Source organism: Setaria viridis, chromosome 6, assembly GCF_005286985.2.
Source record: "Setaria viridis chromosome 6, Setaria_viridis_v4.0, whole genome shotgun sequence".
Classification (NCBI taxonomy): Eukaryota; Viridiplantae; Streptophyta; class Magnoliopsida; order Poales; family Poaceae; genus Setaria; species Setaria viridis.
This window is the reverse complement of record NC_048268.2, coordinates 31255731-31270678: the sequence shown is the minus strand read 5'-3', so window position 1 is coordinate 31270678 and position 14948 is coordinate 31255731. Positions and strand designations below refer to the sequence as shown.

General features: G+C 45.7%; 2 protein-coding genes across 2 annotated transcripts; both read left to right on the top strand.

Moving 5' to 3' along the window:
* The first annotated feature begins 1262 nt into the window (after positions 1 to 1262).
* LOC117860215 (patatin-like protein 2) lies at positions 1263 to 4127 on the top strand. The gene is made up of 6 exons (XM_034743469.2): positions 1263 to 1482; positions 1566 to 1744; positions 1946 to 2135; positions 3050 to 3211; positions 3320 to 3619; positions 3716 to 4127. Exons 1-6 carry the CDS (start codon positions 1339 to 1341, stop codon positions 3977 to 3979), a joined length of 1239 nt encoding a protein of 412 aa, XP_034599360.1. The 5' UTR covers positions 1263 to 1338; the 3' UTR covers positions 3980 to 4127.
* Positions 4128 to 10113: 5986 nt separating this feature from the next.
* Positions 10114 to 12455, top strand: LOC117860159 (patatin-like protein 2). The gene is made up of 5 exons (XM_034743403.2): positions 10114 to 10573; positions 10701 to 10891; positions 10989 to 11169; positions 11267 to 11428; positions 11711 to 12455. The coding sequence occupies exons 1-5, from the start codon at positions 10346 to 10348 to the stop codon at positions 12257 to 12259; spliced, it is 1311 nt and encodes a 436-aa protein (XP_034599294.1). The 5' UTR covers positions 10114 to 10345; the 3' UTR covers positions 12260 to 12455.
* The last annotated feature ends 2493 nt before the right edge of the window (positions 12456 to 14948 follow it).

Sequence of the window (14948 nt, the reverse complement as noted above, 5' to 3'; positions counted from 1 at the left end):
GATTAGAGTTGAGTCCTAGTCAGTTAAGGATTGTTGGCTGGCCCAATATATAAGGGCCCTAGGTGCCATAGGTTAGCATTAAGTAGAAACAGATCCTAAACTCAGAGCCTCCCAGGGAGGGCGAGTAGGTACCTGTCGATCTGCTATTGTATTCCTTGTCCAATAAACTAGCCATATCATATCACAGTGTCAGCAAATGTAATATGTGAAATTTTTGACACGATGATCCACAAAGAATAGCTCCTTCAACATCGTAAAGTTCATGCTTTTATGTGATCCAGATCTGTATCAGTATCTCTAGTTTTATTTCTCAATCATGCTATCCATTAAACATTGTATGCTGGATGGCAGGTTGAATTTGACTCAGATGAGGGTGGTCCTAACATTTGTCTCACGCAATCATTGATAAGACATTCTGAATGGAACAATTGAAGCATTAAGCTGGAAACTTCGAATTGTTTCATTGCCAGGTGAAACGCAACCAAACCCTCTGAATTTTGCAAACGTTTGCCGTCAATCTGTCTGATTTCCATTGTTTGCTGATATCAGCCAGTCAGCCTAAGTAAAGAGACACCTGATGGTAACCTCTCTTGTGTTTTGGAGCTTGTATTTATAGACGTCCATGTTTGTAGACTGGCTTACTGCCTGATTTGGGAATCCTGTTTTTATAGTCAATCTGAACAAACTTTATGAGCAAATCACATGGAAATGGAAGGAAAGGAAGGTAAACGTTTACCCTTGAAACTTCAAGTAGCAACCTCAAACTTTTCTTTTTTTGTGACTGTAAACATGACTGCTTTTGTTAGACTGACATCATTACATACTCCTTCCTTAATGCATGAGCTGTTGCAGCCCATTAAGTTGCAGGTTCATGCGAAGCTAATGATATGTTAATTGCTTGTGTCTTTGCATTCCGGCTTCTCATCAGGCCATGAAATTAGTAGTGACACACCAAATGGAGTATAAAGATGGTTACATATTGGATTGATGTGCAATTGGTGGTTCAACTTGCTGTGATTACTTGTTGTATATTGATTTGGAATCAATTGGTGGTTGCACATTGAACTGACGTGCAATTAATTGATGGTCTACATTGATGTGGAAATGTTGGTTGCATATTGGATTGATTGGTGTGCTGGTGGTTCTAGATGTCTGGCACCGATTGCTTGTCTAACTGCAGGCCATTGATTTTTTTTTAATGACTCAGCTCAGGCTGTAATTTATTGGCTTTATAAAAACCTTAATGGTCCCTTTCCTAGTACTACCTTTTTCTCTCTCTCCTGTTCCTTCTCATAACTCATAAGTGCACAGCTTGCTTTGTGCCACAAAATATCAGAGATGGCAAGTGCTAGTTCAGCAGAAAGTGCACGCTGGATGCCCCCTGACAACCTCAAGCTGGTCACCATCCTGAGCATCGACGGCGGTGGCATCAGGGGGATCATCCCGGCCACCATCCTCGCCTTCCTTGAAGCAAAGCTCCAAGTAATCCAGATAAGTTCATCTAGTGTTTTATTCATACCAGGTGCTGATGTCTCTTTGAGTGTTCCCATTGTGCCTATGTGTAGGAACTGGATGGGCCAGATGCTAGGATTGCAGACTACTTCGATGTCGTCGCTGGCACTAGCACTGGCGGCCTCTTGACTGCGATGCTTACAGCCCCAGACACTAACGGACGACCACTTTTCGCTGCCAAGGACCTGGCGCGGTTCTACATAAAGCACTCTCCCAAAATCTTCCGACAGAAGTAACCAAACATTCATGAGAAAATTATGCTGCTGCAAAACTAGCTAGGTTCCTTACATTTCAGAAGGAACATTTCCTCAGTAGTTAGTACTGTACTACAACAGAAGGATGCATGCATTGTTAGCTGAAACTTGACTAGAGTTTGCTCATACACATGGTGATTCTTCTAAGGATGCGTCGGTGATCACCTTGCATTTTGCAGGAACCATATCCGGTCCAAGATCGCCAGCAAGCTGAGGATGCTGTCAGGGCCCAAGTACGATGGCAAGTATCTCCATGCGCTGCTCCGTCGGTACCTCGGTGACATGAGGCTGGACAGGACGCTGACCAACATTGTCATCCCGACCTTCGACATTGCATACATGCAACCTACGATTTTCTCCACCTTTGAGGTAACTGAAGTATTGAATAGGTTCTCCAATCTATGGACATAAGAGAAAAGGGGCAGCGTGGTTTCTTTTGTGTTGTTTCTTTTGCTTTGATGAGGTCCCACTAATCAAACTTCACTCATGAGGCATTTTTTTACGGGAGTCACAGGGGGAAACATTTTTTTATCAGTTTAGGGTATTACTCAGGGAAATTCAATACCTTGTTGATTTCTTCAGAACTCTGAGGAAAATATTAATTAACGTGCCAGTTTTGTTTACTCTCATGGAAATAAAAGTTGGACATTTTTTACGGGCTACAACCATTACTATAGTCAATATTTTTTCTTGATGGGCTCAATACCGATATAGTCATATTAAACCTGAAGGATGTTCCCTGATAGGTAAATCATCCCTGTCTGTCTTTTTCTGATAGGTAATACTCAGGGTAGAGGTCACAGATACTTTAACACTGGTAAATTTCCTGATGATCACTGTCAAAAACTGCCATCGCGATATTTTTTAGGGCTGCCAGTCGAACAAACATTTTCCCCTGTGTGTCTATCTCTTGTGGTATTTATCTGACGGTTTTTAGCATCGGGGATTGCTTCTTGGTGTTTGACACACATGGATATTCCAGTTTCCAGTAATGGATATGATCCCGCCTAAGGAGAGACTGTTATATGATCCGTGCTACTTTCTTATGCGTTTGGGTTATCAGGCGCTGATTGGCTGTGCATCTATGATCCAACCACCTAGCTTTTCCTGTATACCTTTTAAGGCCAACTGCAAGTTTTTAGTATAGTGCAATTACAACCAACAACTTCCATTTCATATCACCAGATCACCATCACTAGTTGCTAATGCTTGTCAAAAGAGATTTTTTTATGTGTGTTAGTTAACTCGTTGCATTCATGCTACCTATCCTATCTTATAATCAGTTGAAGCACCAGCCGTCGAAAAATGCGCTCCTGTCGGACATATCAATGAGCACCTCGGCTGCACCAACCTTCTTCCCGCCACACTACTTCGAGACGAAGGACAAGAATGGCAGGAGGAAGGCCTTCAACCTCGTGGATGGTGGCCTCGCCGCGAACAACCCCGTAAGCTAGCGCCTTGCAGATGCAACATAGCTCACATATGCATGGAGCGCACCTGATCATTTTGCTCGTGGTCTCATGCAACGAACCAACCGTTGGGTACACGCGCAGACTCTGTGCGCGATGAACCAGGTGTCCCAGGACATCATCCTGGGGAACGAGCACTTCTTCCCGGTGAAGCCAGCAGACTACGGCAAGTTCATGGTGATCTCCCTCGGCTGCGGGTCAAACCGGAACCGCAGGTACTGCGCCAAGGTGGCAGCCAAGTGGGGCATCTTCAGCTGGCTCATCAAGAACGGCACTGCCCCCATCGTCGACATGCTCAACTCCGCCAGCGCTGACATGGTCGACATCAACCTCTGCGTCCTTTTCCGCGCCCTGCGCTCCAGCGAGAACTACCTGCGGATTCAGGCACACTACGGACATTGATGAACTCCATCTCTACTTCCAACTTTTTACTGCTGTTTATATCGTTTATTTACATGACTGGTTGTCTTGCAAATGCAGTACGATCAATTGACGGGCAGCGCGGGCTCTATAGACGACTGCTCCAAGGAGAACATGGATAAACTGGTGAGGATTGGGAAGAGGCTCCTGAACATGAACGTCTCCCGGGTGGACCTGGAGACCGGCCGGATCGTGGAGGTGCCTGGCCTGGGCAGCAATGCCGAGCAGCTCACCAGATTTGCGAAGCAGCTCTCCGACGAGCGGCGCCGGCGCCAGGACGAGCTTATTTATTCCGAAGTAGGATTCCAAAATTTAGCTTGGTGACAATTGAAATGCATGCCGATCGAATGGATTTTCAACGGTGTATCTAGCTGTCAGTGTTGTTCGTGCCTTGGCATTCCCATGTATCTTGTCGATCGTGTTATTATCACATACTGTGATATTATCAACACGCTAGACGTGTTTTATTTTATACTGCGAAAGCAATTCTTTGGATTTCTGAAAGATGAAGTGTCCTGTTTCATTGAGGTCAGGAACTCCAAACTGGCTAATAGCTGAAAAGCCCTTACACACAGGTTTTTACAATAATATCCACACTGCCTGATCGAAGCAATCCCCCTTTGGCCAAAGGCATCCCTAATTCACAATTGCTTCATAATTTCGGCCATCTCCACAAGTATATACTCTAGAACATGCACCCACAAATTAAGACCATTTCAGCGGGTTGAAAACTCTACCTACTCTGCAAACGAAAATGTTGCATTGTACTAAGTTGATAGCGCGTCATGGGCTATTAATTCATACTAGCAGTAGCAACTAACGCGTTCACTCCATTGATAATAGACCGACACAGTTACTGTGCAGACACTGACCCACAAATTGAAAGTTACTCATGTGATATCCGTTCTTATTTTGAAGTGGTATACACACGACATCGTGACAAAGCAACCAAGTCCAAGCAAGACACGTGGAAGCTAATTTCCACTCGAGAAAATGTGTACACGTGATAGAGAAGTCAAAGATGTTCTTTGAACTCAGGAACAGCCAGTAGAGATTGAGCACTGGTATAAAGAATGAATAAGAGAGATGCATGGTCTACGGATGATGCATGCAAATAAAGCCTTTGTCATGTTCGGCACTCCTGTCCGTCTGTTTAAGAAGGAAAGCTGCGTAGAGTATGTGACTATCCCGATAAAACCAAAACGTTTAATATGCCGTGCATGGATATTCAGCTTCCGTATTCTTGTCTACGAAATTTTATACACTTCTGACGACGACTTACAATAGACTAGTACTAGTAATCAACAGGGTCCACTCAATTGTGTTAGCTTTATGACAGCTGCCTTTTTTGAAATTATGTTACTATCCGCTTTTAAATAAATGTGAGAAATTTTAGAATGATGAAAAAATGAGAGCCGTCCATCCCAAAAATCTAATGGGAAATAACCTAAAGAGAGAAGTACTAGGAAATATCAAATTGATGGAACCAAGTACCAAAAGTAGTCCTTAATTTTTTTAATTGTTTTTCGATCAGATTGTTGAAGTACCCACAAGTATTGATGGGTACTTATATATAATGTTTAATAATAGTAGGGATCAATAAGTGAATTAGTGCCGATTACCGAAGTACCAATAGCATAGATCCCTACTATTATTGATCGGTACCGGTACCCATTCAACACTCACGTGTTGGATAAGGGCAATCTTTGTATTTTTCTTGAAAAAAATAATGCATCTTGGTAGTGGAATGTTCGGCTTGGCAAGATGTGATGGAATGCTCTCCGAACCGCACGAGATGGATTAGGGCAAAAAGACAGAACCTTTCTGTGCAAAACAATGAGCACGGATTTACGGATACCGTCGCCGGCGGCGAGCTTTTGGGCTGCTAATCACGCTTCAAATATTAAAATCTGGCAGACAGCAACCGCGCACGCGTGATAGCCAAATTAAACTGAGCAGGACAAAGGGTCAAGCAACGCAACCAAGATCAAAGGCGAATCCTCCTCGTAGCCGCACATTCCCCAAAAAAAATAGGAAATTAAATCAAACGGAAAATGCCTTGAGGTTTGTGTGTAAAACACGATTTCATTTTCTTAAACATTTGATCGAGTTTGGGTGTGCGTGTCTGATTCTGATTCGATCCAACGTTTCACGGATAATGTAATGTAACTCGATCGCACTTAACACTCATGTTTTTCTTCTTTGAGTTGGCCTCTGGTTACTTGTTAGTCCATTAGTCGAGGGGAAAAAAAATCTAACAGCCAGCTGGCTCTGACCAAAGGAAAAAATCAACGGTCGTGACTCCAAACTGTACCCCAAGACCGAAACAATCCGACAGACGACAGATCAAAGGTGATCTCGGAGCAACACTGTTGGAAAAACACGGTTGCACGGACGGAACATCATTGAAGCAACAAACTCGAGTTACATTGTAAAAGTTGGTACCGTCATGGGTCATTAATTCGTACTAGCAGCTAATATAACACGTCAACGCTATATTGATAATTGACCGATACTGTTACCATGCAGACACATTGATCCTGGTGGCTACAACTAGGCAGATTTTGGAAAGCTACTCATGTGTTACCTATTGTAGCGAATATGCCCCAAATAGATCATTAGTTTGTGATTTTGGTGATTAATGTGACAACATGATCATTAGGACTAGCAAAGTGTTTAGAATATGCATTGAAGGTATTGTAGGTCCTAAGGAAGCAACCATAATCAAATACAAACTAAGAAATGAAGAAATCATAGAGAAGCATCGGAGCAACCATCTGAAAAATCGGTACAACGCGCAGGTGGCTGGCTGAGTCAAGCCACCGGATATTCCGATGCCCTGTTTTCTAGTAGCGTCGGATGAATTATAAGGGGAACGCTTGGAAGCCGAAGAAAATCCTATAGCACCGGATGATCCGATGGTAGGTCAAGGAAAGTGTCGGACGAAGCATATTTACTTTGGAAAGTTCCAGAGATGTTTTGGTCAAAAAACCATCAGCACCAGATGATCCGATGGGGGCATCAGATAAAGCGTCGGATGAATCCTTGAAGAAGCTGGGCGTGGAGGAGCCAACAGCTAGTTGCACCGGATGTTCTGATGCATGCCAAAATAGACCATCGGGACATCCGATGGTATATTTTAACTAGCTGTTGGAGCAAAGGCTCTTTGATGCCTTGGGCTATTTATGCCCCTTCTACTCGCCCATTTGAAGTTGCAGGAGTGTGCAGAAGTCCATTGGAGATCAAGACTCATCAAGAACACATCCAAGCCACCAAAGTGTTTAAGTGATTATTCTAAGGCTTAGCACAAGCTTAGAAGGGTGATTAGTGCTAGGATAGGCCTAGAGAAAGGGAGAGTGCAAGGTGTGCCTACCTTGTGATCGGTACTAGGAGTGAACCACAATTGTACAAGGTGTGCCGGTGCCTTGGAGCCTTGGTGGCTCGCCGGCAAGTCTTCGACCCTCCGGCTTGGTGTGGTGCGGTGTCGATGACCGTGCGTGGGGGACGTGGAGACCCCCTTCCTTAGTGGAGACAGCATCAAGGTGACCGGGCTGAGCTTTTGTGGCAAGTCAAGGGGTGTCCCGGAAGAGACTTGGTGATCGGGAAGCAATACTGTTGTGTGAGTGCTTCAACAATATGGACTAGTGGTGGCTTAGTGCCTACCGATGCCACGGGATAAATCATCGTATCAAGAGTTTGCTTCCCCTCATCCCCTCCTTTACGTTTCCGCATTTCATTCATGCAACTTGTGTGCTTTTACATTCTTAGTGTAGTATCTTGCTAGGATTGGCTCTAGGTTGCAAAACTTGTTTTGGATAAGAGTTTCACACTAGATCAACCATAGTTGCACATCTTGTTAGCATGATCTAGTTTAAGTTTGATGTAAAAGTAGTGGAAGCTATAGGTTAAAATTTTAAGTTGCCTAATTCACCCCTCCCCTGCTAGACTCACCCATTCTTATTTTGAAACGGTACACACGACATCGTGAAAAACTAACCAAGTCCAAGTTAGACACGTGGAAGCTAATATTTCCACTCGAGAAAATGTGTGCACGTGAAGTCAAATGTGTTGTCTGAAATCAGGAATATCCAGTGTAAATTAAACGCTGTTGTGTACTCCATAAGAGACGTTCTACCTTCTATGAGATGCATGATGCAAGCATGCATGCCTTTGTCGTGATTGATCGGTTCTTCTGTCCTCTAGTTTATGAAGGAAAGTTGACTATCCTGTTACGTACGACTTACGACCGATGTCATGAATTCAGCTTCCACATTTTTTTTAAGGAACAGGAGGGTGACCCTACTGAATTTAGAGTTAAACAACCAAAAAAGAAATCAATTACAAGACAAGACTGAAGTAAAAGAAAACAGGAAACAAAGCCAAAAGAAAGAAAGAAAAAAGGTTCAAGTAACAAGGTTACAAAGAGTCTACCCAGTCTAACATAAGGGATTGCGTTTGGGTCCTGGTCCTATGAAGGGCTACCAAGCGAAAATCTAAAACAAATTTCCTTGTGACGTTCCTGATTGTCGGAGCAGGATTGTTGAAAGTCCAGTTGTTTCTGGTTGTCCAAATACTCCATGTCATGAGGATTGTGATTTCCATAAAGAATAGTAGTTGCAGCCGTCTTCGAATGGCATTGAAAATGGAAGTGATTGATCTGGTGGAAGAGTATGTAATACCCACTGAGCGCCAACAAGCCTTGATAAAATTGTATTGCAATAAGAGATGTGCTGCTGTCTCGCGTTTTTGAAGGATACACATCTCACAAGTTGTAGATTCTAAAATTCAGCTTCCACATTGTTCTCTATATGATTTAGCTAGCTGCCTTTTTTAATGTTGTTAATCCATGGCGATCGAGCTGGGGCTCGTGGTAATCTTGCGCGATGAAATTGTGGAGATCAAAATGGATGACTTGGCCGCTACATTGTCACGTGTTGGATGAGGGCAATCTTTATTTTGTTGAAGAAATGCATCTTGGTAGAATCTTCGGTGCTTGGCAAGATATGCACGATGGATGTTCTCCGAACCGCACGAGATAGATTAGTGCGAAAAGCCAAAAAAGCATGCAGAAGCTTTCCGTGCAATGCAAAACAATGCGCACAGACACCATCGCCGGCGGCGAGCTTGGGCCTGGTAGCTAATCACGCCTCAAATATTAAAATCTGACAACCAGCAACCATGTACGCGCGATAGGCAAATTAAAAGTGCGGACAGGACAAGGGGTGAACGTAACTAACGCAAACGACACTGGCCATTCTGGAAAGAAAAGGAGAGAGAGAAAGCTATTGACAATGGCTGCTTGTTTGCATATAGAACCAAAGACCAAAGGCTGCCACGGTGGTACCACATCTCTCAAAAAACTATTAAAAATAAATAAAATAAAAAGGGAAATGTGTATGAGTTGTAAAAGTCTATTTTGTTTCCTTAAACATTTGATCAAGTTTGGGTGTCTGATTCTGATTTGATCCAATGTTTCACAGATAATATAATGTAACCTGATTTCAGTGTGTTCATACTTTCTTGTTGGAGTTGGGCACCTGTTACTTACAGTCCATTACTTGTGGAAAAAAAAAACAAAATCTAGCAGCTAGCTAGCTATATATGACGAAAGGAAAATCAACGGTCAAAACTGTACCCCCACGCCACGACCGAAACAAAAATCCAACAGACAGATAAAAGGTGGTGGTGGTGGTGCTCAACCCGGCTTGCTGATTTCGTCGTCCCGGAGTCAACAGACGGTTGGAAAAAGAAACACGGTTGCGCGGACCATCCATATCATCTGAAGCAACTAGTTCCTCGCCCCCCACTCGCAGGGAAGAGCACACGTATGGCACGCCCGAGACTTCCAGCCTCTTTCGTGGCGCGGATTCCCACTCCGCTCGGTACGCCCACACCATACGCATAGGTCCATCCGTGTATACCGGCGGCGAGCCACCGGCGAACCCCACGCACTGGGCAAGTGGCCAATTAGCCATGCGGTAGCATGGCGGCCGCGCGCGGTTGCGTTGCAGCAAGCTCGCAGCAGCCTCGGCGCCGCACTCGCAAGCGAAAACAATAGTTTCCAGCCCATCCCGCCGGAGCGGAAATGCGGAACCGGGTCGGACTTCGAGGTAAAAGAAAATTGGGGTCCGCCCCGCGACCTTTTTGACCCGATCGTCTTGACGCTACCGACCCACCGAGGCACCGCGACGGCGACAGGACAGGATCCTCTCTGTCGTCTCGTCGTCCACCCTCCCAGCCCTTCCCTGGCCACACGCGCGTGCTCGCCCTCGGCTACAGCCTGCATTTGCGTCGACCCCTTCAACCTTTGACTCGTCCCGCCCGTACCCTCCCACCCATCAGCTCCGTCACCCTGGGTGCACCACTACGAGCGCGACCTTTTCTTATCCGGGAACCATCACGTCCACCGTGTTGCTCCGTTCTCCCTACCCTGCACCCAAGTATAAGTATCCGCTGGTGTGCCTCGACCCAAGTACCCAACCACTCCACACCAAGCGCGACACGAAGCCAGGGACAAGCAAACAAGCCAGAGCCTAAAGCTAGCCAAGGGATCTCTCACAGCTACCGGTCTTTGTTTACCGCTCGAGCCAGTAAACGTTTCACGAGCTACCTCTCGAGGCTCTCGAGCTAGGGACCGGAGGTTGGCGGTGGTAGATTACTGGTTGCTGCTCGATCGAGAGGTTAGTGTCCATGGCGCCGGTGTACGCCGCGGAGGCCGGCACCAACGGGTCCGGCGGGCTGATCCTGGACCCGGCGGCGCAGCGGTCGGCGCTCAGCCGCGGCGCGTCCGCGCTATCCACGCCCAAGTCGCCGCCGCCGGCGTACGGGAGCATCGTCACCGTGCTCAGCATCGACGGCGGTGGCGTGCGCGGGATCATCCCCGGGACCATCCTCGCCTTCCTCGAGGAGAAGCTGCAGGTGAGTACTAGTCCATGTTGCTGCGTATATATGGGAGCTGGCCATGGCATGCCAGTGCATGCATGCATCTATCTGTGATGCTCTCTGCCGGTCGGTGCTAACGTTCTCGTTTCCTGTGTCTGCGCAGGAGCTGGACGGTCCGGACGCGAGGATCGCGGACTACTTCGATGTGATCGCCGGGACGAGCACCGGCGGGCTGGTGACCGCCATGCTCACGGCGCCAAATAAGAAGGTGGACCCCAACCGCCCGCTCTTCGCCGCCAAGGACATCAACGACTTCTACCTCAAGCACTGCCCCAAGATCTTCCCTGCCAGAAGGTGAGGTCTACTGCAAAACCTTGCCGGACACAAGATCAGTCATTCAGTCGAAGCCGTGTAAACGTTTGATCTGACTGCCGTGTCGTGCGTTGTGCAGCGGCGGCCCTCTGGGTCTTTTTAAGAGCGTCGTTCTGGGCCCCAAGTACGACGGCAAGTACCTCCAGTCCATCGTCCGGGATCTCCTCGGCGACACCAAGGTCAGCGAGGTGCTCCAGAACATCGTCATCCCCACCTTCGACATCAAGCTCCTCCAGCCCACCGTCTTCTCCAGATACGACGTACGTGCACACGCACATAAACTTTCACATGCAAATTCCATGGCTGGGTCTGCGTACGCCATCCTAATGTGACTGTGAACTGTGATTGCACATGCAGGCCAAGAACGATGCCTCCAAGAACGCTCTGCTCTCGGACGTGTGCATCAGCACCTCCGCCGCGCCGACGTACCTCCCAGGGCACCAGTTCCATACCAAGGACAAGGACGGCAAGCCCAGGGCCTTCAACCTCATCGACGGAGGCGTCGCCGCAAACAATCCGGTGAGTGCCCGCCTGACCATGCTATGTGCCAGCTGCTAACGGCAGCAACCTCTCTGCATATAGATCGACGCGAAGAACAGCAGCCACACACGAAACCATGCATGCACAAATCAAGGAAAATGGGTCGTTTTCAGTGACTCAGAGTGCAGTACGTGGAGTCCACGGCGTTGGATCAGCAACCTTTGAATCTAGACTGACTACTAATGCAATTTGCACACGTACAAACCATAAATATGAATTGTGACGCTGATGATGTGTGCAAAACTTGACAAAATTTTACAGACGCTACTGGCGATGACGCACGTGAGCAAGCAGATCATCCTGGGCAACAAGGACTTCTTCCCGATCAAGCCGGCGGACTACGGCAAGTTCATGGTCCTGTCGTTGGGCACCGGCTCCGCCAAGATCGAGGAGAAGTTCGACGCCGTGGAGTCCAGCAAGTGGGGGCTCCTGGGGTGGATCTACAACAAGGGCTCGGCGCCCATCATCGACAGCTTCAGCCAGGCCAGCGCCGACCTCGTCGACATCCACGCCTCCGTGCTCTTCCAGGCGCTGCACTCGGAGAATAGCTACCTCCGGATCCAGGACGACGAGCTCAGCGGCGACACCTCGTCCGTCGACGTCTCCACCAAGGAGAACCTGAACCGCCTCGTCGACGTCGGCAAGAGGCTCTTGAAGAAGCCGGTGTGCAAGGTGAACGTCGAGACAGGGAAGAACGTGTCTGACGAGAAGAATAGGGGAACCAATGAGGAGGAGCTCACCCGTTTCGCCCGGATGCTGGTAGAGGAGCGCCGGGCCAGGCTCCAGAAGAAAGGCAACACATCACAGTAAACATGGATGGGCCGGGGTACTTGTAGTGACGAATACATGAATAGTACATGATAGCCTAAGCATGCATGCTCTGTAATTTATTTATTTCTTCATGTTCTTTGTAGCGACTATAATTAGCACTTCCAAACTGTCTGCCTCTGTATTCTGTAATACATGCAATACGCAATGTATAAACTTAATTTGCATTACAGCATTAGTTGAATTTTGTCGACACTTAGCTTATCTTTTTATAATGGGAGTAGGGAAGGGAGAAGCCTGCATAAGGGTTTTTTGTTATTTTTTTCAATAATTACAAATTTATTTGTATATTTTTATTAATTTTTCTAATGTCAGCGATGATTATTTTATAGATACCATTTAGAGGTAGTTTAGTTAAATTTTTTTTATAACAGCGGTGGGCAATTTATCAATCATATAGAGGTATTTTGGGTTTATTTTTTTAATGATGGTGGTGTGTAACTAATGATTTTTTCCTTCAATCAATGTGGTCATTCCTATAGTTTATAGATAAATTATTTGTCATTGCCCAAAACATAGCTTGAACTCAATTAGTATTAGTCAGCTGTTCCATTATTAAAAAAATCCAGCTGCCTTTGCTGCATCTACATGCATTTTAAGAGTCCAAAGTTGCGACACAGATAAAACTTTTTATATAGAATATAAAAAATAAAAAATGTAATGGGCGGCCGCTTTGACTAGTCGACGCTGCTGCACACTCTATAACTATGGAGGAGGATGGGTCAATAACAGGATGGGAGAACATCGCTGCTAAGGATGTCACAAAATATAGTTATTTTGAAGTTAGACGTATGAGCCCCTACTATGCATCCAATTGTGGGTGACGGTGGCGAGTTCAACGGAAAAATATAATTCGGCAACCCATAGATCACCATATTGACAGATTAGATAACAAAAATCTTTACGGAAGGATACATGCATCGTTGCCTTGTTGGATAGGCTTAGATCGGTGGCTTGAAGTCGAAGCGTCAACCGGGAAATAGAGTACGATGTAAGCACTGGCCCGCAAAGCTGATGATAGATCCACAACCTATACCTATAGCAACAGCAAGGAACATCAATGAAGACATTAGTCCGCAAAGCTTCCATAGTTCGTTCGAGGTCATGGCGTCAGTCAAACGACAGAGCACAATGTAGCTCACGCATCTCCAATGTGGGCAATCATTGACGTTCTCTGAAAACATCACGAGAAATCTATCATGGATTATAATTTTAGTGCCACTACTTCTAGCGACAACGAATGTCGTTGATGAAGCCGTTGATATGAGACATTGGTAGAGAAACGAACAGTAGTCTCAAACCTCATAAATCTCAATTTTCCCAATCAGAACTAATCATTTGGGACTAAAGGTTCCAACTTTTAGTCCCGGATCTTTCACCCGGGATTAAAAGCACATCTTTTGCGCCAACCGGGACTAAAGTATTTTGCGCCAAAAAATATTAGAAACTCTCGGAGGCTCTCACACACGCGCACATCCCAAGTCACAAGTCACAAGTCACAAGTCATGCGAAATTTCACGCGAAGTATACACGTGTGAAATTTAAACCGCCTACTCCAGATTTAAACCACACACTAGCCGCCCAATTATAGTATCATCGTTAGTTACTAAGATAATACAGCAAGCTCAAGGTTTCACTTGTGAAGGAATTCCTGAAGAACGTCCAAGTGTTGTTTCGCCACGTCTTGAATTAATGCACGTGCCTATCTAATGTTCAGTTCAATACTACTATAGGTCGTCAAAGCTCCAGGAAATTCCAAGTACACAACAGACTGACAAATTCATAGTCTCACTCTTTGCCCACAAGAAATCTTAGCCGCCAACGTACCAAGCCAATATTGTCCTGACGTGTATGAGTTGGAGATAAGTATCTGAGCTGGATTTCATTTAGCTGGAAGCTTAGGTCCAGAACCGTACCCCAATCACCAACCAATGTCATATTTTGTTCATCAGTCATTTGCACTGTTATATATCTTGGAAAACCATGCATCCACAATCTAAGAGAGAATTTCAGTCACTCGAAACTAGATTATACCCCATTAACAAACAAAAATGTAGCCGTGTAAAAAGCTATTTGCCTAATGCACATATAAAAAAAGTCAAGTCATGAGTCATGATTAACATGTTACTCTTGATACCTAAAGATAGTCCACAGTATCCCGGTTGATGATCAAAACTTAGGATGATTATCCTGCTCCCAAAGATGGCGTCAGTCGTCATTAGTTTACACTAGCTAACACGTTCACGCTATTGATTATGGACTATGCAATGCAAACCTTGGTCTTGTTGGTGGAAAGCTTGTATCATCCATTCTTATTTTTGAAGTGGTATATACACGAAATCGTCGGTGAAAACTTAACAAGTCACGTGAGAATTTTCCACTCGAGAAAATTAAATGTGATACCTATAGAGAAGTCAAAGATATGCTCTCGGAGCTCAGAAACTGTGGAGGTTAAGCACTGGTGCGCTGCAGAGATTACTTTAAGAGAGGTTCTACGGATGACGCATCTTGAATTCTTGATTTGCACTTCCGTCCTTTTGTTTAAGGGAAGCTAGCTGCGTATACTGCTAGGAAAGCGCCTTCGGTATCTTGTTCCTAACCTCCTTTAGTACGGTTATGCAACTGGTATTGCTACTTCGGTACTAAAGGTGGGACTTTAGTACCGGGTCAA

Coding starts and splice junctions, on each gene's coding strand:
- LOC117860159 (XM_034743403.2), top strand. CDS start 10,346: ATGGCGCCGGTGTACGCCGCGGAGGCCGGCACCAACGGGTCCGGCGGG. Junction 10,892..10,988: donor AAGATCTTCCCTGCCAGAAG/GTGAGGTCTACT, acceptor TGCGTTGTGCAG/CGGCGGCCCTCTGGGTCTTT. Junction 11,170..11,266: donor CCGTCTTCTCCAGATACGAC/GTACGTGCACAC, acceptor TTGCACATGCAG/GCCAAGAACGATGCCTCCAA.
- LOC117860215 (XM_034743469.2), top strand. CDS start 1,339: ATGGCAAGTGCTAGTTCAGCAGAAAGTGCACGCTGGATGCCCCCTGAC. Junction 1,745..1,945: donor CCCAAAATCTTCCGACAGAA/GTAACCAAACAT, acceptor TGCATTTTGCAG/GAACCATATCCGGTCCAAGA. Junction 2,136..3,049: donor CGATTTTCTCCACCTTTGAG/GTAACTGAAGTA, acceptor TCTTATAATCAG/TTGAAGCACCAGCCGTCGAA.